The 25824-nt window shown below is 41.8% G+C and overlaps 1 protein-coding gene across 3 annotated transcripts in view; it reads left to right on the top strand.

Annotated features, from left to right (window-relative positions):
- The window catches only part of arvcfb (ARVCF delta catenin family member b), a 238434-nt gene that overhangs the window by 136682 nt on the left and 75928 nt on the right, over nucleotides 1-25824 (top strand). For all 3 annotated transcript variants that reach the window (XM_042422420.1, XM_042422419.1, XM_042422421.1), the window contains 3 exons: nucleotides 16914-17072; nucleotides 17736-17756; nucleotides 23705-24345. In XM_042422420.1, the coding sequence (XP_042278354.1) occupies nucleotides 16947-17072; nucleotides 17736-17756; nucleotides 23705-24345 (788 nt within the window). In that variant the 5' untranslated portion in view covers nucleotides 16914-16946. The remainder of the gene's footprint in view (nucleotides 1-16913; nucleotides 17073-17735; nucleotides 17757-23704; nucleotides 24346-25824) is intronic.

The following is a 25824-nucleotide window of genomic DNA, read 5'->3' on the forward strand; positions in this document are numbered from 1 at the left end:
ATCAGGTGTTTTCACTAACGATGTGAGTGATCATTGTGTGATAGTGTGCGAGATTTGTTGAAAAACATGAAGTAACATGTAACATGAAGATATTTGTTGAGTAGGCTTTCTGAGATGCTTTGTATCATTTTAACTGGGATAGAATTGTGTTTTTTGACAACGTTGAACTGGTCTGGAATTATTTCCATGACAGCTTCATTGATATTGTAAACAATCACACACCCCTCCACAAATTTAGAATTAAGGAATGTGATAATCCTTGGTTCACAACCGAGCTATCAGAAGTACTTCATGAATGTAACTCAACATGGGCCAGGGCATTTAAGTCAAGAATAGAGGCTGACTGGCTTCATCCTAGACAATTGTGAAATAAATTAACCTCTCTCTGAATTTTACTTGTCCATGACTACAGAAAGCCTCAAAAATCCCAAATAATTCTGGAAAACCATAAAATCATTGTCTGCTAGCTGTAACTGTAACTAGTTAATCTTCCACCCACTACACTCAATGATAGTCTGAGGGTAACTGACAAGACAGTAATGTTAAATTATTTAAATAATCATTTTATTTCCTCTGGTTTTTTGTTCAACTCTGAAAATCCCTCAAGAGTATCTCCAATTAATGACAAAGCCACTGGCAATGTTCAGGTCTTTAACTTCACCCCCTTTACCACAACGGAGGTCATTAGAACTCCAAAAGAATCCTAGAAAACCAGCTGGCCAGATAACTTAGAGCCTTTTTAAAACTGGCATCAGAATTTATAGCTGAACCACTGTGTTAATCTTACCTTGTCATCAAATAAAATCACAAAGGCCTTTCATTTCTACGCTGATGACACGGTCATTTACTGCTTTGCACCTACTCCTCCTAAGGCTTTTGCGTATCTTCAGTATCCATTTGATAGATGACAAGAACATCGTTGTCAGCTTGTTCTAAATACAGATAAAACAAGACTTATTTTTTTACTACAAGAACAGTAAAATCAGCATTGTCTAAGAAAGTTGTTTTCAGAAATGGTCAACAAACTGAGTTGGTATCTACTTTTAAATACCTAGGGTTTTTAATTGATGACCATTTGTCCTTTGAGGCACATATCCAGTAGGCCTATGTTGCAAAAAAGCTAAAGCTTTTACGAGGATTTTACTACAGAATCAAGTGTTGCTTTTCTCTTAATGTGAAACAGATATTGGTGGAGTCTACCTTTATACTTGTCATTGATTATGGTGGTGTGTTGTACATGAATGCCTCTGCTCACTGTCTTCACATGCTGGATGGTGTGTATCATTGGGCTCTGAGATTCCTAGACCTTGAATCCACCCACTCCACCGAGTCGAGTTGACTGATTCTGTTAGTCTAGCATCATGACATGAAACAGCAGTTTCTCAGATGTAAAAGCAGTCGATCCAATGAGCTCCACGGGGGGACTAACAATTAGCCGATCAGCGCCACAGGCGGGACCTACGCCATTGTCAAGCTGTGTGCCGGAACCAAGGAGAAGTAAAACTAGGCAGTTCTGATCGAATATGAATCAAGATGTTTGGAGAAACATATTTTAGGGTACCATTTAGCTGTAATGTGAGAAAGTTTGTGACCTGGCCACCATGTTGAAAACGGACAAGCTAAAACCGAGCACCACCCAAGTTGCAGTATTTCACCCACCACGTCAACACCAGCCGGAGCGTTTAGTGCTGATCAAATCAAATCCCCCTCTCCCACAGAAATTGAAGATGGAAACAAAGTGTAACAAGTTGACATCTCTGTCTGATATCAGACAATCACCATTGTAGGGCTGTAGTCAACCAAAGAAAATCTTGGTCGACTGTAATCATACATAATCTTCAACTAATCGATTAGTCGCGGGGGGGGCATTAAAAAATTATTAATTATGATTATAATTATTTTTGGCCTTGCAGGGGTTCTCGTTTTTATAATTATAGGATAAACACTGAGTCAGTAAACATTCAGTAAACGCTCAGTAAACGTTGAGTACATTAATTAATTACTTAATTAATAACGTTTTATTGATCTGATTCACCAGCTTTCTCGCTACCAGCGCTCCTTCTCTTCATTCACTCTCTAGCTTGCTTGACCACAGCTGCTCTTTTTCTCGCTGGTGCTCTCTCTCTCTTTTTCTCTCGTCTTTTTTAAAGTGAGTCGGGAAGCCAACAGCACAGTCCACTTTACTTTTAACATTATCAAACGAAGAGAAATGTCCTCCTTTCGTCCTAGTAAAGTCTTTGTCCTCCATAATGGCAGAATTTACAACTCTGATCAGTCTGATCTCTGGTTGTGATTGGCCACCAAAGACGAGCGAAAAAGAGAGAGAGAGCTGAGAGCACAAGCGAGAGAGAGAGCAGCTGTGGTTGAGTGAGCTAGAGAGTGAATGAAGAGAGGGAACGCTGGTAGTGAGAAAGCCGGTGAATCAGATCAATAAAACGTTATTTTCTGATTGTTTCACGGTAGTTACGTTTTAAAGCACAAAACACACCCACACCTCCGCTCGACCCTGCGGCTATACGCCGCACCGCCTGATTTGGTCTGAATATGGCCTTATACCCAGCAGTGTCCATTAGGTTGGGCGAGTTCGAAGTTGTGAAAACAACGGGGGTGTTTTGAATACACCCATGTTTTCACAGGTAATTTGTTAGTCTGTCCCTCCCGCCACAGGAAATAATGGATTAATCATGGAAAGCTATTGATGTAGCACTTCTCTCCTTATGAAAGCAACACGCGATTATTCGACCAATGAGAATTTAGTTGGACGAGAGCATATCGACCAACTAATTGACCAGGAGACTACAGCCCTACACCATTGTGTATTATACTTAAAAGTGAATTGGCCTGCTTTATGTACATGTTATCTCAGTCACTTTTTATGTTTTTATTTATAAATCCATTCTTGGCAAAATTCCTACTTACTTATCTTCTCTTTTAAACTTGAAATGTGGAAATTACAGTCTCCATTCTCTGGACATTTTGCGATTTGTTATTCCTAAAGTCTGAACTGAACTGGGAAAGAAAGCTTTAAGGTTTTCTGCATGCAGCAATCTACAGACTGAACTTAAAATTCAAAACATAGTAACCCTGAATGATTTTAAAACTATGGTGAAATCTATTGAGTCCAGGTTGTCTGTTTGCAAATGTTTTATCTGATCAGTTTAATGTTACTCAAATCTATGTGATTGTATGTTATTTTTATTGTTGAAACTCTGTGTTGCTAACATTCTTGGCCAGGTCTCCCTTGTAAAAGAGATCTTTGATCTCAGTGGGACAAACCTGGTTAAATAAAGGCTAAATATATAAAGGGGGTTTGTTCTATTTCAGCCATTACCTTGGTGAGAACAGTGTTATTATTACAGCTAGACCAAGGTTGTATTAAACCAGAATGATTCTTTAATATAAATCTATAGTGTGAATGGATCTAGGTAATAACTTGAGGCTAAGTGTCTGACTCTGTGAAACTGTGTGTTAAGGATCAGGGGCAGCTCTGGCTGATGTCCCAGAGGGTTGGGTTGAGATTTCCTTCCGGTAGGGAGTCATGTCTTCACCAGGTTTCGGATGATATCTGTCATCCAAACTAGCCTGACCTATCTCTTAATAGGACAGATTGGAGTCTTTGTGCTGCCATCACTCCCTTTCCAGCTAACGGCTATTTTGGGTCAATATCCTGTTTACTGGATACCTAAATCTTCAGAAGTCAGCATTTCCTGTCACACAGAAAGCACCGAACAGCAGCAGCTGATGCAGCAGGGGGGGTGTTTCATCATGGGGGGAGATGGATAGAGATGTTTGTGCGTGTGTGTTTGGTTGATTAAAGGCTGGGTGGGGGATTCACAGCCAGATGCTAGGCCCGCAGCTGGCTGGCTGAGTGGGAGGGGAGCTACATTGAAAAGCAGTGGTGCCAGCAAAGTGGGGCTTAGCCAGACACTGAGAGGAGATAATTCATATTTCATCTGCATCCTCCTCTTCCTCCCAACCACCTGCAGAGCAACACAACACGGACCCAGAGCATGAATAGTGCATGACACAGAAACAAAATTTGAGAAGTGCAAAGGCTTGAGTGGAAGAAAGAGAAGCCCTTTCGTATTCAACACCTTGGGGAGCTCTTCAAAGCTTGGGAATGACTCTATTAGACAGCGAGATTCAAACTTACCCCACCCACCAAACAAAAAAACTTCCACCCCCTTCCACCCACTGGCTCATCCTCCTTATGCAGCAGTGCAGCGGGTATCTCGTCAGTTTGGATCCAGCCAAAAGGCTTTACTCTGCATTCATAATATGTACTCTCCAGGGCTCTTTCCTGATCATTCAAAATGCAGTTTTTCTGATATTTTTAATTCATCTAACAAATGTTTGGTATGAAAACCACACTTCATAGTGAATGAGCCACAGCTTCAAAGACGCTATTTATATTTATGCCGTGGCTCTTGCTCAAAATGTACTCTCTGCTAATTTAGCATGCAAAAAAAGGCATAGTACCAAAACTATATTTCAGATATCTGCCTAGTTTTAAATATTCATGATCAGCTTGAAGCTTTGAAAGTGAGCTTAAAAGACTCTCTGTTGCTCAGTGAGCCTCACACACACACACATATGCACACACACATCACCAGAACAATGTCTTTGTCTGTTGTCTCTCTGCATTTTTATCCCCTGCTCAATATTCAGAGGAAATCAGGTAGACTTGTTTCCATTAGCTTGTAAATGAGCTGTTGTTTTTTTGTGGCACTATTAATCTCTGATTAAAATCTTAACTGCAACACAATGTCATCTGTAGCAAACCAATACAGATCCTGTTCAGATCAAATTTAGCTCTGTTTAACTCTTCTAGAGGCAGTGGAATACATCAGGTACAGATATGGTGGCCTTGTCTGTCTTTCATTCTGACTTGTTTTTTGCTATTATGAGTCTTTGTGCACACTCAGACTCTATGTTTTTCCACTTCCAACATTGTGAGATGAGAGGTAGATCTGTCTTTGTTTTGGAGTGATGTGGAGGGCATGGTGTCTGTGTACTCTGGTTGACCCACAGATTTCAGATCTGTGGTAGTGTTAAACAGTAAGCTCTGGCTCCGAACTGCTCCAACTCTTAGGGATCCTGTGTTTGTGTAGAGGACTGCTCCAGCTCTCTGTCATTATCTAACTGATCTAACTATAGACAGCTGTCTGGTGGAGGGATGTTTTTACTGTCATCCAGCTAACATTTAACATTATAATACTGGTCTTTATGGCAGGTTAAAACTGATATGAGTGCTAAAAAGATTACTGAGTTAAACAATTATCAATCAGCAAAAATGTATTAATCATTTTAAAGTAATTTTAACAAGCAAAAATGCCTATAATTAACTACTTAAATTACAATTTAAGTAGTTGAACTTGACATTTTATAGATTAAACAGATTAAACAATCTGTAGATTAATTTAAAATAAGAAATAATTACTATTTGCATCCCTAATAAATATGTTGGTCTTGTCAACATTGTCTATCTTGGACATAAAGAATATGACAGTTATTTACATACTATGTATTGATCAATATTACAGCGCATGTTAATACGATAATTCTTATTATTTAGTGTACTTTGTCTATTGGAGGCATTGGGTGAAAAAATGTAATTATTTGTATTGGTCCGTAACAATTCATATTTGTCCAATTTAGCAGTCTTGCTGTCAGTGCTTTACAGAGAACAAATGCCAAAAGACAAACAAAAATGTTTGATGACATGAATTAACAACAGATTAATGAAAAGGATACAAATGCTTGTTTGAGAATATCGTTCAGTGTTGTTGTTATTTGAAGATTGTTTTCTTCCAGATGGTAGCACTCAGGATGAGAGAGCACTGCATTGACCTGATATTTGCTCCTATGCACACCCACTCGCCCACGCACACACATAGACACACATGCACTTTAGCAGGGCCCTTTGAGCAAAGCAGGGCAGAGTAGATGTAATATCACATTTCTTTTCATCTGACAGAGAGAGAATAATAAATAAAGTAACTGGGCCATAGCTCAAGCCTCTTGATAGATTTATCCAGCTGTACAATGGCTCCTTTAGAAACATAGATCCAGCCTCACCTTATCTCACGACCTGTTGAAGGTTAACAGTAAATTGGCAGGGATTTCTCCACTGGCCAGTTCTTGCGACCTGTCCTCCACCTTTGGCTCTGACACTACACCATTGCCTGCAGAATGAGCCCAATCCTTTATCAGGCGGTTGGCACAAGGTCGTAAAAATATCCCCAGAGGGGGGTTAATCACGCTTGACTGAGTGCATATTTGAAAAGCAGTCGCAGTTATTGTGATAGGTTGCGTTAGCTCTGTGAGGTGTTTTCTATGTGTGCAACGGTGTTTTTACAGAGCAAGGTTTGAGCATGGCCAAGGTGCCTCAGGTGTAAGGAGGTTCTTCAGAAGGTATGGAGGTTTCTTGTCAAAATGAGGAGTAGTTTAATTTGTTCCAAAATATCCCAACTAGAGAATGCATTGGAGGGATGCAGTCAAAGGTTTCAATCTCACCTCTATTACCTACCTAGGGACATTGTAGACATAGAGTTAGGAAGTAAATCAGTAAAAGCAGAAATTTTGCCAAACAGGTTCATAAGGTCTGTTTGGAAGTTCATGACATCAAATTTTTTAAGAACTCTTAGCTTGTCCTAAGAAATGCAACATTGTTTTGATGACATCCTGCCCTCTCTTCGTACAGAGTGTGCCTAACACCCTGCCACCCCACTCCCAGAGGAGGACATTCAGTATCTTTCCTAAAACAGTGTGAGCACCCTGCTAAGCCTGTTAGTAGTCCTCTATTATAAGGGCCCCGGGCTTTACTGTTTTCTACACAAGAGAGACAGAAAGAAAGCCAGAGATGGAGGGAGGGGTGGGGTAAGTGTCTGTTAAATGGGAGACCCTGCGGCTGCACATGCAGTCAGTTTTTGGAGAAAGGGTGTCAGGGGGACAATAAGTGTTGCACTGGTTGCCTGACAGGAAGTGGAACATATGTCGCTTTTCCAACTCCCTAAGTCTCCAGTAGACCTCACATGAACTAAGCTTCTGGCAAAGCTTGCCTCACAGCCTCCTCCACAAACTGCTGCAAACCCCCCTCTTCCAATCACCAGTCCTCTGACAGTCATGCTGACAGGGATCCAGAGGCTGAGGGGAGGGGCACTGCAAACAACCCACCCTCCAGGAACCCATAGTTACGCCATCAAGGCAAACCCACCGCCGCCCCGCACACCTCCCACCACCCGTCGACTGCGGCCAGCTACCGCTAAGCTGCCTCTACAGCACTGCATTCTTCTTCTTCTCTCTTTCTCTCTCTCATTGCCGCACCCGCTGTCCAAACAATCAAACCCCAGCCATGAGTGCTGACCTCTCTCAGAGGCTCATTGTTTTAGTTTTACTCTACAGGCTTTGAGTGCTTTTCTACTCTCTTTGTTTTTTATTTATCATCCTCCTCCCCCAGTCCGTTGCTTCTGCTACTTACTGAAACCCTGCACAACTTATTTATCTCCTCGCTGCTTGAGCTGCTCTTTTTGACCGGATGCTACCATAAATTCCATGTTGAGAGAGACTTTCTGCATGTTTGACTCCTAATCTGACTCCAGGCCATGAATTGCAACATATGTGCTATGTGACTCTGTGTGTGACTCCATGTGTGCAAGTGTGTTTGTATGTATGTTGTATAATTGATGGCATATGTAAGAAATTACCCAAGGTTTCAAAACATCTCCTGGCCAATTTGAATGGGAATATCACCCATGCCAGAGATTAAGGTGGTGTCGAATGTTGCCGAGGGTCGAGCTGGGGTTTCCATCTGTCGCTAAATGTGGTCGCAATGCCCCGTCGGGAAGCAATCAAGCTTTAGCTGCAGGTTTTTTTTTTCTGGGCTGGGCGGTAGGTTGAGAGGCTTGGAAGTGGCCCCTGCCTTTTAGGTTCTGAGTTTGTCAAGCGGCCTGGCTAACCCGAGTTTTGTCTCGGCGCTGGTGCAATGGAACAAAAGGGCGCGTCGATGGAGGGTGGTGAAGGAGAGGGGGGTTTCTGGGAAGAGGTAGAAAAAGCAGGGCTGGGGTGAGAAATGATGGAGGCGTCTGAAACCAGGAGGCCAAGCGTGAAAGAGATGAGAGAGGGAGAGAAGCCCAGATTTGGCTCAGGATCAGTCGCCAGAGAAGGAGAGATTAAGGTCCCATCATTCCCAGCTGCATCATCAGGGCTTTGGCCCACTCCCCTACAGTTATTTGTGTGTTTGTGTGCTTTTTACTCCTAAAACAGTTGACTAGAAGGATTTTTAGACTTGAAGCACCCTCATAAATGCACAAACAAAAACCAGAGACTACTGCCACACACCACAACAGTTCATTCATCCAATCTTTCCAGAGAGTTGGGACCTCTGCCCTGGCTGTAACTGAGATGAGGCCTGCCTGGCTAGCCTTGGATGTTTCTGAATGCCCCTCTTCCCCTTTTTTACTCTGTGAGAGCATGCTGTTTTGGGCCTTTGCCATGCATTGTCAGCCTCTCTAGTTCCCCTTCCTCTACTTGACTTCCCTTCTGCCTCCGCTTCATCCCACAAACAAGCCTTGTTTTGGCTGGATGTTTGGATCACACAGCCACAGTTCACAGTTGTTTTTTCATGGGTCACCCTTGTGCACTGCGCTCTCACACGCTCCCTTCTCTCGCTCACTCTCTCTTGAACTTCATCATGTGATTCTTTGCTGTGGAGAATTGCAGAGAGGGCAGGTGGTATAAACAGAAGGGGCTGATGGGAAATTGGACGACCCAAGGTTAGCCAGGCGATCTTTGCTGGAGGATTAATTGTGTAAGAGCCATGTAATGATTGCTGGCATGCCTCCGGAGTGAAATCCTGTTAGTCACTGCACAGGGGTCAGGCTAAGACTGAGCATGTTGTGTATGTGTGTGTGTGTGTGTGTGTGTGTGTGCATCAGTAAGGAAGGTGACTCCGATCGCCCCGGTATGCATGACCAGGTGGCGATCTGACAGGTTCTGTTGTCTCAACCTGAAAGTAACCACAGGCTCCCTCCCACTGTGTTTAGATTGAGATGTACACATCTAATTTCTGCTCACTGTGGTTGTGTAGGAGTGAGTGGGAAAGTTACCCACATTTACACCTGCAATAACATGACAACAGGAAATATGTTTGTGTTAATTAGAATTATGTCTTGTAAGTGATTAATTTCCTAGTTTATAACATCTTAAGCTTTTAGAGATCAAGCTCAGTTAAAAGGTATCAAACTTGTTAAGCTGATATTTCAACCTAGACATGGTTTGTGATTATTATTATACTGAATATATATTGAACCTAAATACCATTTTGGTTCTGACTGGACTGCGTCTATGACACTGAGTATCAAAAACAGCAAGTTCTGAAAGCAATGTATGTCTTGTCAGATTTGTTACTTATTCTTTGATTAGATGATAGTTCTTTATTTAATAATAATACATACGACTTTTGGAGCCCACTGTATTTTTATATTAATTATAATTTTTTAGACTGTTTAAGTTCTTTACAGCTGCTTTTGTTTAGATTGACATTTGAGAATTTTGGTTTCTTTTATGAAACCTGCAAAAATTGATTTTTTTTTTTTGGCCACTTGGGGACCACACAACGAGCTGTAAATACAACTTTGACATATTATGTATAATATACATCCAGCAGACATCGAACAACATTAGCATGTTTTTGAATAAATGCTGCATTATGTTTACCAGCTAGTTGCTATCTTTCTCTGCAGATTTGTGTGTTTGTATCAGAGATTCTGCGTCTGTAATTTTAGTTGATGGGAACAATGAGACGAGACCCAAACAGTAAAGTTGCAGGCTGTCAAACAAAAACAATGAGCTGAAAGATGCTAAAATGCTCCACAGAAATGTTGATAATTTTCTGTGGTTTCATCTCTATGAGCAATCCCTTTCACATTACACATTGTAATTTGATCTATTGTTAATACAAAAATACTGATTAGTGGATAAAAACTCAAGTATCATATTGTCACTAGTATTGTAAATTTTCAGATAGCACACAGGCTTACCTGTAGGGTTGGATTCATTCGAAACTTTTTCAAAATCAGTGCTAATGATACCTTATGGTGTTTTTCCTTTGTTTTTGGAGTGTTGCGAGTGTTTTTCCATTACATGGCAGGGTAAGGTAAAATAGGTTGTTTACCTGTTGGAGGTGTGCTGTTTGCAGAAAACACAGTAAGAGCCTGTTATCTACTGTTCATCAAACATCTCACTGTGGCTGTTTCTGCTTGTGCTATTCCTCTCTGCATTATTTATAACTGATCCGCTGAACAATAACTCTGAATATCTTCAGTTGTGTAGACCTTTGTTTTTATTGTAGAATGCTGCTGCTAATAAAGCTTTGCTAATTCGGTTATAAACACATTACATTTCCTATAATTCTTCAGAGTAAAAGTTTTGTCATTTAAAACTTTTTAATATGTAGCAGTAACTTAATACAAATGATATGACTGAAAGTGACCAGGGAACAGTAAAATAAGGCAGATATCTGAAAGTACAAACAAAAACACAGGAGAGAAACTAAACTTCAAAAATTAAGTTAGGAGCTACAAAAGTAGTGAGAACTGAACACAGAGACTTGGCTTGGCTTGGCTTGGCAAATCGAACCAACCCAGGCTAGTGGAAAAACCCTATTAATTTTGGCACTGATACCAGAAGAATGTTTTTCAATAAAATCGAAATGTTTGAACCTTTTTTTCATTGAACAAAATATGTCTAATTGATCAGTGTGTCAGATAAAGCAGTGGTTCTCAAACGTTTTCATGTCAAGGACCCCTAAACTGACACAAATTAGACCATGGACCCCTATTTGATAAGATTTTGTCCCAGAGTCCCCCATCTGATAAGATTTTTGCTTTTAGATGTTTTATTACAGAAAGTGTATGAAACCTATGACCAAAATAGTCATACAGTCTGTCATCATGTTACTTATGGATGGAATTGTAGTGAAAATAAATTATATCCCCTTTTTACTGTGGACCCTCTAGAACTCCCTCAAGGACCTCTGGGTATCCCCGGACCCCACTTTAAGTACCACTGAGATAAAGAACTTTCCTTAAATAATATGTTTTTAAAAAAGTCAGAAAAGTTTAAGTGTGATACCCATCTCTAATAACGTATGTATTCTGCATGTCTCTATTTTTGGTATGACTACTACTACTATAAAAAAGTATTTGTACCAGTACAATACACCTTGCACATTTTCTGCAGAGATGACTCATTCTCTACTTTCACTGAAGTTTCCTTGTTGTGATTCTGTCCTGGGGGAATGAAAGCCCCTTATCTGCTTACGCTTTCTCCTTTTCCATCATTTTACTCTATCTCTCCATCCTCAGACAACACTGAGCAGCTTATTGAACACAGATGATGAATGAGTGTGGATTGATGGCAGATAGCAAGCTGCTGCTAATTGACACCGCTGTATCACTTCATCTCCTGCCTTTGTATTCCTCCTCCTCCTCCGCCTTTTCTTTTCTCAGCACAGCAATCCATTACGGTTCAGATTAGTCGCGTTTAAGGAGCCATACGTCGCCGCGTGATCTATTGTAATGAAATATACTCCACAGGAGATTGCTCAAGGGCTCTTGTCAAGGGTATTGCTTTTTGGAGGCATTGATCGTGTTGGACGTTGCTGAGTTGTGCAAGAGCATGAGTTCTTCAGTGTCTTCTCAGTCTACGCAATGCTTTAATGTATAATTTGTAGCAACAGCAGCTCTAAAATTCATACACATACAGGCCAATAAACAAACTTTGGTTTATCTTGTACTACAGACACCCCAATCCTCATCCATTCAGGAGTTAACCGTGTAATAGTCTTCTCTGTCTAGGCATCATATGAGAAAGGTGAAGTTTCATTATCCGCCAAAACAGCCCTCTCCCTTTTACTCTGACTCAAAGCCAACCACACTGGACTGAATAAAGTGCAGGTTGGACAAATCCTCAGGCCTTCTTCAGAGCCAAATCCCTGTCTGTTTAACGCCTCAGCCTCTCCGCTACCACTAGCTGAACAGAAGTGATTTAACTGGCAAAGCTCTCACAAGCTCTTTTCTCCTCATCAGAAGTGGGGTTCAGCTCTTGGCAAGGCTTTTTAAGCTAGGCAAGGAGACAAACGTTCTTGTCACTTTGTTATTTACTTAGGCTAAGGAACCCTAAGGTGTGTTTTTTTTCTCCTGATGAACTTGGAACATAGAGGCTAGCTCAGCTTTATAAAAGCTTTTGTTTTTTTTCCCAGGTGCTTTTAATATGTTTTTATCCTCTTCATCCAAGTTTGACTTTTACTGGCGCTTTCAGATTTTCATGAAGTGCTGTTCTGTGCAGCCAAAGTTGTTCTGGGGAAGCAGGTATGTTTAGATGCACTGCTCAAGGCATCCTTGAGTAGCTGAGAGGAGCGAGTCTCCCCCTTGTTTTTCTGATTCAGCTGATTGGAGAATTTTAGCCTGCAACTGTCTGATCATAAGCTCACTTATCTAACCTTGAGGCTACCAATACTCTGCTGTCTAATACAAACCATTTTAACAAGATTTGCATGTCTTCAAGCTTCCTCCCCCTCCCTTATCACTATCTCTCTCAAACCCCTCTGCCACTTTATCATCCATCTCGCTGAGATCAGCCATTAACTCACTGTGCTCCACTTATCCCGCCCTTGACTAAAGGGTATGCTTTCCTGAGTCTCCTCAACTCAGAATCAGCCTTGTATCCCCCGGGACCAGCAGACAGCCGTGCTAGCCCATGGCCAGACGGCTTTTAATCATTTATTTAGCGGCTGTAATGTTGAGTTCAACTCTACTCTCTCACTTAGTGTGAGCAGAGACGAAAGGGAGAGAGCAAGGAAAGTGAACGAGAGGCACCACATTAAGCTTGGATCAAGAAGCCAGTTTGTCAGCAAGCCTCTAAGGATCCCTCCCCTCCTCTCTGTCCAATGCTTTGCCAAGCACTATGTGTTTTAAACCAGTGTAGGTGCTGCTTTTATTACAGTATTCCTGTTTCGACAGCCTCTCCTCTGGGTTCATCCAATGAGCCTTCAAAGGAAGGAAGCGTCATAGAAATGCAATTAATTTGGCCAGATCGCATCCTGTACAGAAGAAGAAAAGCAATATCATGCCATGCATTCAACTTGGTACACACGCACATTTACTGCATGAGTCACTTATCAGAATTGAATGACTTATTAACTATTATCCTTCTTTAGCAACGTTTAGTTTATTTCTTTAAGGGATGTTCATACAAGTCACATGTCGGTGAAAACATACACTTTCATGTATTTAAGTGGATGAATGCAACTTGCAGCGTTTGTTTTTTTGTAGAGTAGCTGGACTTGAACAAAGATGCATCACAGACGTACTGTCAAATTGCAATGGGCAACCAATAAATGACAAAAGATCTGGGAAAACCATGTGTAATCAGCCACTCCTGGCCTTTTTTAGTGAGCTTTGCATTTTTGGGTCTGACCAAGACCTTACTGTATTTTAGTTGTTGAACTGATCTTAAATCAAATTCTATGTGGCATTAAAAAACATTTTTAAATTATTACTGTATACGCTCACACAAAGACTCTGCAAATAAGGTATTACCCATTGTTGTTTTCAGCACTGGGCACAAAGTCAGGAAGGTAATTCACATTTTTAATTGAACAGAGCAAGGATGTTGATTGGAGGCAACCAATCAGCACTGACTTTTTCTGAATACCATTAGAGGGCCCTTCCTAGCAGAACCATGCTGTTTAGCCTGAATGTCAGTTGTAAAAAATGTCTTTTCCTCAACTCAGCAATGGTTGAGTGTAAATAAATGTGTCTCTTTCTATGCAGCAGATAGCCTTCTCAGTCATTAACCCCAATAATGGGACTCCAGAAACTTTCTCCAAGTGTAATGACCTAACTCTGCTCAGTTCAGGATGCTAATTGACTCTAAATTATTGTATAGAGTGGAATAGGTACCTAGAGAAAGTTTTCATTTTCTTTAAGGAATATATGCATACACCCAAATACAATAGCCCAGGCTTTTTGTTCAGGAGGGACATAGAGCCTGGTGGGTTGTGGGATTAGGAGAAGAGATCCACAACATTAACAGTGCAAACTTTTGACTGATCAGCAAGAAGGACTGCAGATCAATGAGGACTGTGTGTGGCTTTGAAGCCTGAAAGGAGTTGGCTAATCAATGAAGAACTGTTCACTTGTTAAGCGTCTTCAAAGATGTGAGGAAAACAAGCGGTCTTCCTCCATAAGGCACTGCTCATAGTGTGTAGAGAACAACACTACAACTTTTCCTCGCGCTCTCTCCTCGGCCTTCATTCTATCTCCCTGCAGCTTGGTATAATTGGTCGGACAAAAATAGTCAGCTTGGTTCAGTTGTTCTTACCGTTTTTTACGTGAGGTGACTTTGCTAATCGTTAGTGGCAGGACCACTGCTGGAGATTTTTTGTTGTTTGTTTGTTTTTCATAGCTTTTACCTTTTTATCTTTGGTGTAATATAAATAGGGATCAAAGTTAAAAAACTGCATTTTGAATATAAATGAGTTGGTGTTAACTAGCTTCAAACTCAGCCTAGTTTAGCAATTAGCTTTGTGCATTCGCAGTCAAAGCAGCCTCGTTAAAACAATGGCGTGCGATGAGTGTCCCGCAGTTGCAGACAGGATGTTTCTACTAGAGAAATGTGTCCGTAAGTTAGCAGCTTTTTTCGGCTAACGTTACTTTAAATGTGGCGGGCCCTCCAGATGGTCATAGCCCTGCTAATGATAGCACTAGCATAGCATTGTTGGCTGCGGTAGGAAATGGGTGTGTATGCTAGGCCAAAAACTTCAGACTGAATGGCTGTTGTCGTGTTTATTTCTGCTGTGTGATAGGCTGATAGAGCTATCCATATTGAGTAAAAAATGTCCAAAGTTTATCAGTTATCAACAGAAATTTTATTGTGATCCGGTATCAAGAACATTTTATCGCCCAGCCTTATGACAGCATCAGTGTGTAAGCAGCAGATTTTTGTAGTTGCTGGAGGTGGAGCTAGTTTCAACTACTTTGTATACAGTTAGACCATAAATTAGCATAAAATAGCTGTCAAAAGGTGTCCTGACTCCTTGCAGGAAACAGAAAGGTTGTTTTCCTTTTCCACTGCAGCAAAACGAAACTATTTCAGTAATAGTTTTGGCTGATGAGCCATTGTTGGATGTTTTGGATTTTTTCTTTTTTTTCTGCAGTACCATAATCATACCAAACTGTGACCCCAAAACCGAGGTACATACAGAACTGTGAATTTTGTGTACCATTACACCCCCAGTGTATACAATAAAAATGGCATTTCAAGCATTCTGTAAAAAGGTTAACATTCCTTTCTTAAGATCAGTTACAGCTATCTGGAGTATGAGTATACAATTCCCTGCTCCCTCTTTTTCCTGTAGTTTCCACTACACCGTCCTATTCCAACTCTTCCCTTCTCCGCCCCCTGCATTACTTTTGACTTCCTCTCCCTCTCTTGGCTTTGTGCTGTTTTGGTTACTAATGATTGCTTCAAATGCCTTCCTTCCCCTCCCCATCACGAGAACTGTAATTTTGTCACACTTATGCACAGCAGCGGCCCATGCCAGGGCGTTGCTGCTCTGACCAGTGACTTCATATCGTTTTCCATCAGCAGTAAATGCAGAGGGAAGCGCATTTTTCTCACGCACTCACACAGGGTCAGGTGGGGTATGAGGGCTCCATACTCACTTTCATCCATAGCCCATGGACACTTTTTCTTCAAATACATGGCCTCCCAATGAAATATGAATCAAACACAGTCCTCCAGGCTTTTTCTTGCCTTGAAAGAAGCTTTAACTCAATTTGAAGTCTCAAGAGGTGAGGAGTTACCAGCTACAATGCACTGCAGTGTTTGGATATAATATCAGGGCCAAATAAATCATGGACTGTCAGGACTAGGAACAAAGTAGAAAACTATATCTTTACAGTTTTCCTCTTGTATGCTGTATAGGCATTATCCAGAGTTTGTGTGCTTGCAGATTTCAAGTGCTGCTGTATGTTCTGTGGAGCAACCTACTCTCACAAGGAATTACATTCATATTGGTGGATTCATCAGCACAAAGTATATGTTCAGTGCCAAATTTCAGAACAAATGCTGGAGGCAGTGCACCCGCAACATAGTGGCAAGTACGACTGTGGTGGACACTGTGGTGGAAAGACATGTAATATGTATTTTCACACCAGAGATTTGGATTGTCTTCTTTTTTTAACCATGGTCATGATTTCTCTCTCACCATAATCAAGTAACCTTCAGTTGAACCATAGCGGTTTTGCAGAATTGTCCAATACCAACTGTCTGGAAACAACCTTTGGGAATGCTGCATTTAGGGACAACTCACTGACCCTTACAGTATCTGGACATGGAGTCCCAGAAATGCTTTTGTCCTTTTTTTTTGATTAGTAGGACTTCATGAAATAATAATACATATAATATTTAATCAGAAAAAAACAAAACAACACAAGGATCATCATTCTGCATGTATGTCACATTTGCATATTATCACCTCATAGACACTTTTCATTCATGTCTTCATCTCAATATATTTTTATGCTGTTATTTTTCATACATTATTATTCATGTACTGTGTTTCACACTTTCCATTCCTCTACTTGATGCTCGAGTGTCGCATTGCAAATCGCAGCTGGCATTATATTTAATACCTTTCATTTGCAATGTTCTTATTCATTCTCTGTTCGTCTCTGCTGGATTGTAATATCATTTGTTGCTGCAATAGCCTTATTAAAGTTTGATTTTGTCATATATCTAATGGAAGATTACCTGGATATTGTACTGTTTCTCTCCACGCTGTCTTAACGACTAAGTATTAAAATCTGTCATTAACCCCTGATTGCCTAACTTGTCTATCTATGCAGGAGCAGAGCCCCAGTAACGCCACATCCCTGGCCATGATGCAGGAGCCACAGGAGATGGTGGAGGAGACGGTCACCATAGAGGAAGACCCAGGAACCCCCACCTCCCACGTCTCGGTGGTCACCTCTGATGATGGCACCACACGGCGCACAGAAACCAAGGTAAGACCAAAGGTGCTCAGCTTAGCTACAGCGTTGCAACAGAGGGGGCAAAAATCCTGCAAGATGAGTGATGGAAATGTGATAAATAATATGTACATTTGTTGATTCCCAAACAAACTGTATTTTTAGAGTGTTGATTAACAAAAATTTTTGTTATCGTTATAATGTTAGACACTGTTGGCTGTTAAAAAGTGTTTATCTTTGGGATGCTAACCAAAAGACAGACTTAGACAGTTAACTGTGACCTGCAGCTAAAGCTGATGTTCTATATACCTAGTGTATGGAGCTGATATTCAACCTGGTACCTGCTATCACACCTGAGCAGCACACCTCAGAGCAGTTGCATTGTCATAGCACAGGGATCCCATTGAGCTCATAGCTGGAAAAAACCAGAAAGTCTTTTTGATCCATTTCAATATTGCTTCAAATTACGGTTATGGATTACTGCTTCCAAACAGCATGGTACTGTACCTCCACTCTCAGACTTCCATCCTTAAGAACTCTAAATCCCATAATCCTCCAGCCCTAAGTGGTTTCATCTTCCTCTCATGGCTTTATTTCTTTGATTATTGTGTTATTATGAGTCAACTCCCCTGGTGTTCTCCTAGTTTTGTGCTCTTTTGTTGATTCGTCCTCTACTGTGCTCTGTTGTTTCTCTGTAAGGATGTGTCAACTAACGTGAAGGTGAGTGCACTTTTATACCAGTATAGCTTTTATACCCACCACGCCACCATTTCATGTGTGCCCATTTAGGCTACAGCAGCAGTGTGCAACACAGTCTGCATTGTCACAAGCCAAATAATGCTCAAGTCTATACTCTAAAATACACTGTTCTAAATTCACTGCTTGCTGCTTCCACCTCCTGGGACGAAACTCTTATTTTCTGTTTCTTTTGCATGGTCCTCTCTCTGTCTCTCCTTGTTTCTCTTTCTCTTATAAATTACTTTACAAAATACCTCATGACGTTATAGGAGGTACAAAATACCACTGCTCAGCACCAATAACACATTATACATGTTGTGATATGAGATTTTTTATTTTTGTTGGTAATCAGAATCCCCATGGTTATCTGTATACACGTAAAGCAGCACTAAGAAAGCAAATTGGCTCCTCAAATGGTTTTCTACCATTTTAAATACCCCAAAGTTGCGAAATCATGGTGTCAGTAATCTGCACACTGCTCTTACCAGAATACATTTTTCTTGGTTCCTGGTTGGAGTTTTGAAGAGTTTCCAGTGCAAGCGTCTTCGGTGCTTTCTGGAAGGCAGTCTGCATTTCTCATCTAAGTTTGGAAGCATCACATCTCTGTGCACGAAGAAGAATTCCCACCAGAATCCCCACCAGATTTGCATTTGACAAAATACAGGGAATCTATGACATTTTAGAAGTGATGTGGGGGTTGGAAAGCTCTTCTCTTTCACTTCAACATTTTCAGACATTTTGCTTGGGATGTAAACACAACTACACTCAACTGCTGCTGCTGTAGGCTTCCAGAGGAGTGGAGAGTGCTGTGTGTCGATCCTACTCTGGAGACTGTGAAACTGTAATTAAAAAGCTTGGTCTAATCCCTCATCGGGGAGTGCCCATTGCCCTCCAGCCTATTTACTACGAGGGGAGTGGCCACACACACTCACATAATTTTATGTATTCACACTCAGAACTTCTTAGGGATGATGCATACAAACATCACACTAATCAAAGGCTTTGCTGCTGAGGAAGGGAAAAGCAAGGACGCCTTTTTTAAAAGGGCCCACCACCCCACTGGGAGGAGGGATCCAGTATTTTCTAGAAGTCACTTTGAGGTGAAAAGCAGATTAATGTTCAGGGTGAACTTCTGGAAGCCAGTGGCTCTGTGGTGGCAAACGGATCCAGACCTAGCCGAGAGTTTACACAAAGAAACCCTTCCACATGTCTTCCCCACTTTCCCTCTTTCTCTTTCTCCTCTCTGTACCTCCCCTCTCACACTCACTTTCATGTGTTGTTTTTCCACTTCTCTCTCTCTCTTTCTATCTTTCTTATCATTTCGCAGAGACTCACATTTTTATTTATGTGCTCTGTTCTTTTGAACCAAAGTCTCGCCATACTGTCTAATGTTAACGCACTCTTTTCCCTTGATGGTTATCCCCCATCTGACTGCTGGAAGATGAAACACAGAAGCATCTCCCATCTTCCTGATTTGCAGGCAAAAAAGTTTTTTCAGTGGTAAACACGTTTCCAGCTGATTTAGTATCAGCAGTATTAGTAGATGCCATACTAGGAAAGGAACAGATAAAATTGGCACTGAGATGAAGCTTTATGAGACAATGCCAGTGAAGTCAAGGTGATGTGCAGTTTTATGTGTGTTTGTGCAGGAGGGTCAGGGTAAGTTTCAGCTGACAAATTCAGTTCATGTAGGAAGTGGAAGCTTTTGAATGGCCTTTCAATAGCAGATTAACTACTTGTTCTATTTATGCTTTCAATCAATTCAACTCAAAGTGAATTGGCACGGACCCCAAACGCGTGTGCGTATGAGTGAGAACACATGTATGCGCTCAATTAGATGGGCTTCCACGTCCGTCCTCCTGTCCCAGCATGCCATGCTTTCCTTTGGCCATCATCCAGCCCTCGTTTCCTCCTGGCAGACTCTCTGAATGAAACACCAGTCATGTTGGAGGAAGAGCTCAGTTGGACCAATAAAAGCAGCATTCCTCCTCTTTCCTCTGGATATGAGCTAATGAGAGTTGAGGCAGACCACACAAACAAATAACCACACTTTCACTATCCCGCAAACGCCAGGGAGCCGACTCTGAGTAGGTAGGAGTTAGTTATTAGCTTTTTCAGAAAAATGCCAAATGTTAGTTTCTTCAGGTGCAGCTATTGTGAAAAATGTGTCAAAAGCGTCGCTGTAGAACAAAACAGAATAAACAGATGGGTCATTCTGTGTCAAATCAGACAGAATCCAGGGAAGTGGTTGCAACACCGTCTTAGATTTTGTTCAGAGTTTGCCAATATAAAGTTGAAGATGAAGATGTTATGAATAAAACAAAGTGTGGTAACAAATTTTGGTCATTTTCATAGGACCAAAATGGTATGTGGGGTAACTAGTAGGAACATGAAAATGTATGTGGAAATAGCTCAATGTATGGTCATTTAGTGTACAAAGTGCCAGTGTCCTTCCATGTTACCTTCATAGATAAATGCACATAGTTAAAGGCATTGTTTTAACTCAAGGAAAAAAACATCCATAATGTAGAAGCAGATTCTTCTCTCATGTTTGTCCTCCATCCTACAAAGTTAGTGAGGCTAGGAACAATACTTGTCAAGATATTAATGCCCAAACATGGCTTACCAGATAAGATGTTTTTGAGGCTAAAAAAATGAAATAATATCATGGGCTGAAAAAATATGAAAACATAGGATACATATGTATACATGTATAACAGAAATATTTGACAGGCCTTGATTTTTGGACCCATTCATGATGCAGACAAGGTTTAAACAAAATCTGAGACGGTGCTGCAACAACCTTTTCTGATTTGACACAGAATGACCCAGATACTTTTTTCCGTTTGAGTGCCTTACTCTCTTTGAGACAGACTCGACTTCAATAACGTTTTTTTGCAAGCAGTTTTAATAAATAGTTACTGAAACACAGCAAGACACATTTGATCCTTTCTCATATTGCATACAGGTACATGTAGCTTAAAGGTGTGCAAGGCTGTGTCATTAGTCATTACAGAGCTAAAACAACAGGGTTCATGTATAGCCATGCTGTGTGTAATCTAATGCAGTTTGCTGAGAGCTCAACCCACCCATTCCTCCAACTCTAGGTGACCAAAGTGGTCAAAACCATCACCCGCCGCACCTACCTCCCAGTGATGGTGACTGACAACTTGATGGTGGAGTCCCGGCCTGCCACCAGGACCCCCACCCCGGTCCACATGTTGACCCCCTCCCCTTATGAGACAGTACCAGAGACAGAGCCAGTAAAGAACGCCGAACCCTGTGTGATTTTGGTTGTGCTGTGTCACCCCCCACCCACCTCCCCCGACTGCCTCCCTGTTTCTCTGTCGTCACATTTTAAAGAGGCCCACATTTAGCCGCTTAGGCTTACTTAAACTAGATGGGCTGAAAATGAGTCACAGGCTTCTTAAAAACCTGAATTACTACCTCATCCTCCCCACTAACCCCACAGCCACCATGTCCACTTAAGCGCTCAATAAAGTGAATGCTGCAGAGGTTGTGAAGCCTCTTACAGTGTCGTAAAGTGGACAGTTTGACGCCTGCTGGCTTTCCATCCATTTTTAACAGTTTGGTAAACAGTTAAAGCCTGTGTCTAACTGCCCGTGGTTGTTTTGAATGCCTTTCAGTGCAGCTGTGAATCTCCATACAAGTACACACACATACAAATCTACAGTCTATATACATGTGCACATAAACACATTTTCACAACACTCTCCACCATTTTAGCAATTCTCTTTCAGCCGTATTTACCCCGCTTCAGCACATTTCAGAGGCTCCTCTGAAACGCAGATCCCTCGCCTCCCCTCGTTTCCCCTTGCGTGACGGTTTAACGCCTTGTGAACTTGAGCGTACATCAAAAAGAGTGTTTGAAACCTGTGTGATGGCTCCCTTTGCAGCACTTGCAAATCGCCTAAAAAGCTGTGTTAGTACAAGGCAGCTGGGCATGTCAAGGCTGGGAAGCTGTAGCATTCACCGTGCTCCTCTCTCAGCTCAGACAGCTGGAATAGAATAAAAGTAAAAAGTAAAAAAAAACAATGATGAATGAAATGTGATGAAATTACCAGATATGGATAAAATCATATGGGCTTGGGTTCCCTTGTGAATCCATATCTGTCAAGAAAATCTATAAAGAGTATCAAAAAATAGAATAGAAATATGATTTAATAAATTGCATTTATTATGCCGACCTAATCTCTTTATGCAGTGCATGACATTCAGCCCTGGCCTGTGTAGCACCCTTGAGGCCAAGATTTAGCATCAGGGCTAATGGTATGAACACCAGAAAAACCTTGTGTGGGTTCTGTCAGAGCCTAGCACCCTGAATCAAGAGGATGGAAGTGAGCTTATTATTTCAAGGTCATACATATGCTTTAGCTGATGTGAATCAAGCAAATTAGCTCTTTATTTTTAACTGCGCAAGGCAGAATGGCAACAGAAACAATCGTAAATTACTCAGTAATTACTCTCAACATGGAAATGAACCTTGGTGTTCCTGAAATAGGTTTTGTTATGTAGCTCACATTCAGGGTGTGATCAAGAAACAAGGCCAGTGAAGATTCCTATTTGTTTCAATCAAGTTAATGAGGATGCAAGCGTTGAACAACCGATATTGTGGTTTCTTGATGTTGTTACATGCCTTTGCTTGCTCCTGATTAAAATCAAAATTATGGCATTGATGTGAAAATAAAGAAAGCATATAACAATTAAGAGGGCCAGTGTTGAAAATTAAACCAATCAGATGCGGGAATGAGCGGAGCGTTTCTCAAGAAATTCAGGCTGTTGGTCTAAGCTTGTCAAGTGGGAATGAACCTCTCTGCAACACCTTGTCAGGCACATCATGAGTTGCATCAGACCTGCACCCCTGCAGATGACGATTAATTTTCATCAACCTCATTAATTTTGAAGATGAATTTATAGCTGCGGACAAAATAGCCAATTATTGGCCACAGTAGAATTCACTGGGCAGCAAATTGGTTTTGTATGGGCAGCGAGCACAGGGAGCGAGGAAAGGGTGGGTGCTGCTGTCTCTAATTCCCCAGTCAGACAGCCTCAGAGACAGAAGAGGAAGTCGAGTTATTTAGCTATGGGATGAACTCAATGTGAGAGATAGATACATGCAGGTCTGGTTGTCACAGTCCTCCAGCTCTGGAGCTACAGAATGTGGTGCTGCCCTGCTCTCTGGGGACATAAAGGATTCAAGCTCCAGTGGAGCTGTAGCACTTCAAGATGGCTCTGTTACAGCAAAATCCCGGAGACTCAGTAGAGCAAGACAGTTACTTTGTATATGCAACTTCGTGGGTTTAGATTTGGTTGCTAGTGCTTGTCTCAGAACAGATTATCATAGCATGTGCACTGACTTTTTGCACTTTATACTTTAAGGTAACACCCATGTGTCAATAACTGGCTTTAGAATGAACTACTGATCAGTTAGTATCCAACCCCAGGGCAGCGGAGGTTTCTCCCTGACTATAGCCAGTGCATATGTATAGTATAGTTGAATTTTAATTATTGATTCATGATCAGAAAATCATCCCCCAACCAGCTTCAGCATCAAAAACACTTTAAAATGAAACATACATGTCTTACAATGAATTAATTAGTTGCACAGATTGAAAAAAATGAATAAAACTAACACCAAAAAGTTAATAAGATTGAAATAACACAAATGCATGTATGTTTTAATCTGGACACAAAGTTAACATTTACTTATCTTGGTTATTTGTCGGTCTCTTTCACTGAGAAGCGTTCCGATGCAGTGCCCTTATTTAGGCAGCTAAAAGAAGCAAATGTCTGCATTTAGTGGGCAGTATGGTTTTCTTTGTGTGAAGTTTGAAGATGACTACATCATGTCAAGTGGATGCAAACATCAGGTTCACTTTAACATCAGGTATGCCTGTACTCCTCTGCAGGTGACTAAGATGGTGAAGACGGTGACCACACGGACAGTGCGACAGGTGCCCCTCGGCCCGGATGGCTTGCCCCTGCCTGAGGGTTCGTCCCCACTGGGCAACTACACCGACTCCATCGACCGGCGCTACTTGAAGAATGGAGGTGACCGCTTCATCACACCCCAAGCGACCTCCACCTTGACACGCTCCTACAACAACTCCTACAATGATTCCTACGGTGAGACACCCGAGAGCCAGTACGTTCGCCACTACGGTCTGCACGATGGCTACGCCGATCTGACAGACAACTACGGCAGCCTGTCACGCGGTGTCAACTTCCGGCCGCCCCGCTACCCCTACCTGCCCAACAGCTACCGACCGGAGAACAGCTACACGCTGCCTATTCGCAAGGATGACTATGGCCATGTGGCCCAGCCCCAGGTGCCTATGGGTAGCAGCACTGTGGATCTGAACCGCTCACAGCCAGAGCGCTTCCAGGCCGAGCCATATGGCCTGGAGGATGATCGCCGCAGCTTGGGCCCTGAGGAGGAGGAGCCCTACGAGCTTGAGCCCGACTACTCCACTGCCAACCGACGCACCCTACAGGGGGCCAACCGGGGTCGCACCCACCGGGAACCTCTTCGTGACGGACCCCGAGTCAGGTGAGGATAAATGCAAAAAACTGAATAAGGTGGAAGCTTACTTTTAAACAGGTGGTCTGTTATTCTACCCCAGAGCAAAGATATTACACACATACATCAGTATAATAGTTGTTTTTATACATCATTACCCGAAGTTGATACTTAAAAACCTGACAGATTGTGTTTAGTCTGAGGGATTCAGCCTGCTGGAGCATGCAGGAAATAATAGTTTTATGAAGGTGTACAAGTTCATACAGTATACATGTTTTTCTTTTTACGTTGGACAGTGAGTTCTCGTTCATATGCATGAGCACAGACTTTGCCTTGACACCAGAGGAGATCAGGCCTGTTAAGATGAGAGAGAATAAGGAATACTTGCCTTGTTCTCACCATAAAAAAGACTACATTACACCGTGTGCAAGTAAACAGATGTCTCCTCTTCTTGAGCAACTTGCTTGAGAAAGGAAGCGAGGAAAAGCGAGTCTTTGATTGCCATTTTCCTGCAAATGGATAGCGAACATGTATTTGTATCAGAGGTAAAGAGGTGGGAATGATTGGAGATGTGACGAGGGAGGGGAGGGATAGGGGAGGGAGAGAGTTAGAGGACGGGAGGCTTTTGTCAGTTATCTCTCAAAGCCTTGTGGTTTTAGAGCAACCTTTGTAGAGAGCAGTATAACCCCTGGCTCCACCGTGAAGAAAAAAACCCTGTTAGCCTTCAACAATAAGATCCCAAAATGGACTCTTGTCTCCTAATAGCTTCCAAGCATTTCATTGCCGCCTAAAGGGGAGCCCAGAAAAAAATGTCCACCCTGAAGTAAATTGAAGAAGGGTTTTGAAGTTGACTTGGTGCAGGAACACGGGAAGTGCGTTTTAAAGACTTCTTTTTGAGCAGTGATCTGTAGCAGATGGATATTTTTCAAGTTCTCTGCACTTTTCGTCCAATCTGAGGGCAAAATGTTTGGGCCTGAAGCCAGATCTAAAGGAATAGAGCTGAGGAGGTTGAGACGCAGGAAGGAGCAAGACACAAAAGAGTGTGTGGTTTTTTTTTTGTTTTTTTTTTCGTCATGTTCAAAGGTGATGCAGAATCCAGGTATGTCAGCTCCTTGACAGCACATGAGCTTTGCTTTTAGACCCTTCTTAATTAAGCTTATGTACACACACTCATGCATATGCAAGTAGCTGGATTTAAAAGCTCCTGCATTTATGTGCACGAGGCACGAAAGAGCAGATGCCTAATCAGACTCTCTGTCTTTACACACTTTTGACTTTGCTCTGACACTTACGTGCACGGTATCTCTCACACACACATACACACACACACACACACACACACACTCTCACGCGCTCAATAAAAATCCACATCTTCAGAAAATGAGTCACTCCCCCATCCGCCTAGTGAGAGGCGCATGCTGTGACAGGCAATTTGTAGCTTGCCTTACATGTGTCACAACACACCCCTAACAGCCACATACACCCCTTCAGACACACACACACACACAT

Source organism: Thunnus maccoyii, chromosome 9, assembly GCF_910596095.1.
Source record: "Thunnus maccoyii chromosome 9, fThuMac1.1, whole genome shotgun sequence".
Classification (NCBI taxonomy): domain Eukaryota; kingdom Metazoa; phylum Chordata; class Actinopteri; order Scombriformes; family Scombridae; genus Thunnus; species Thunnus maccoyii.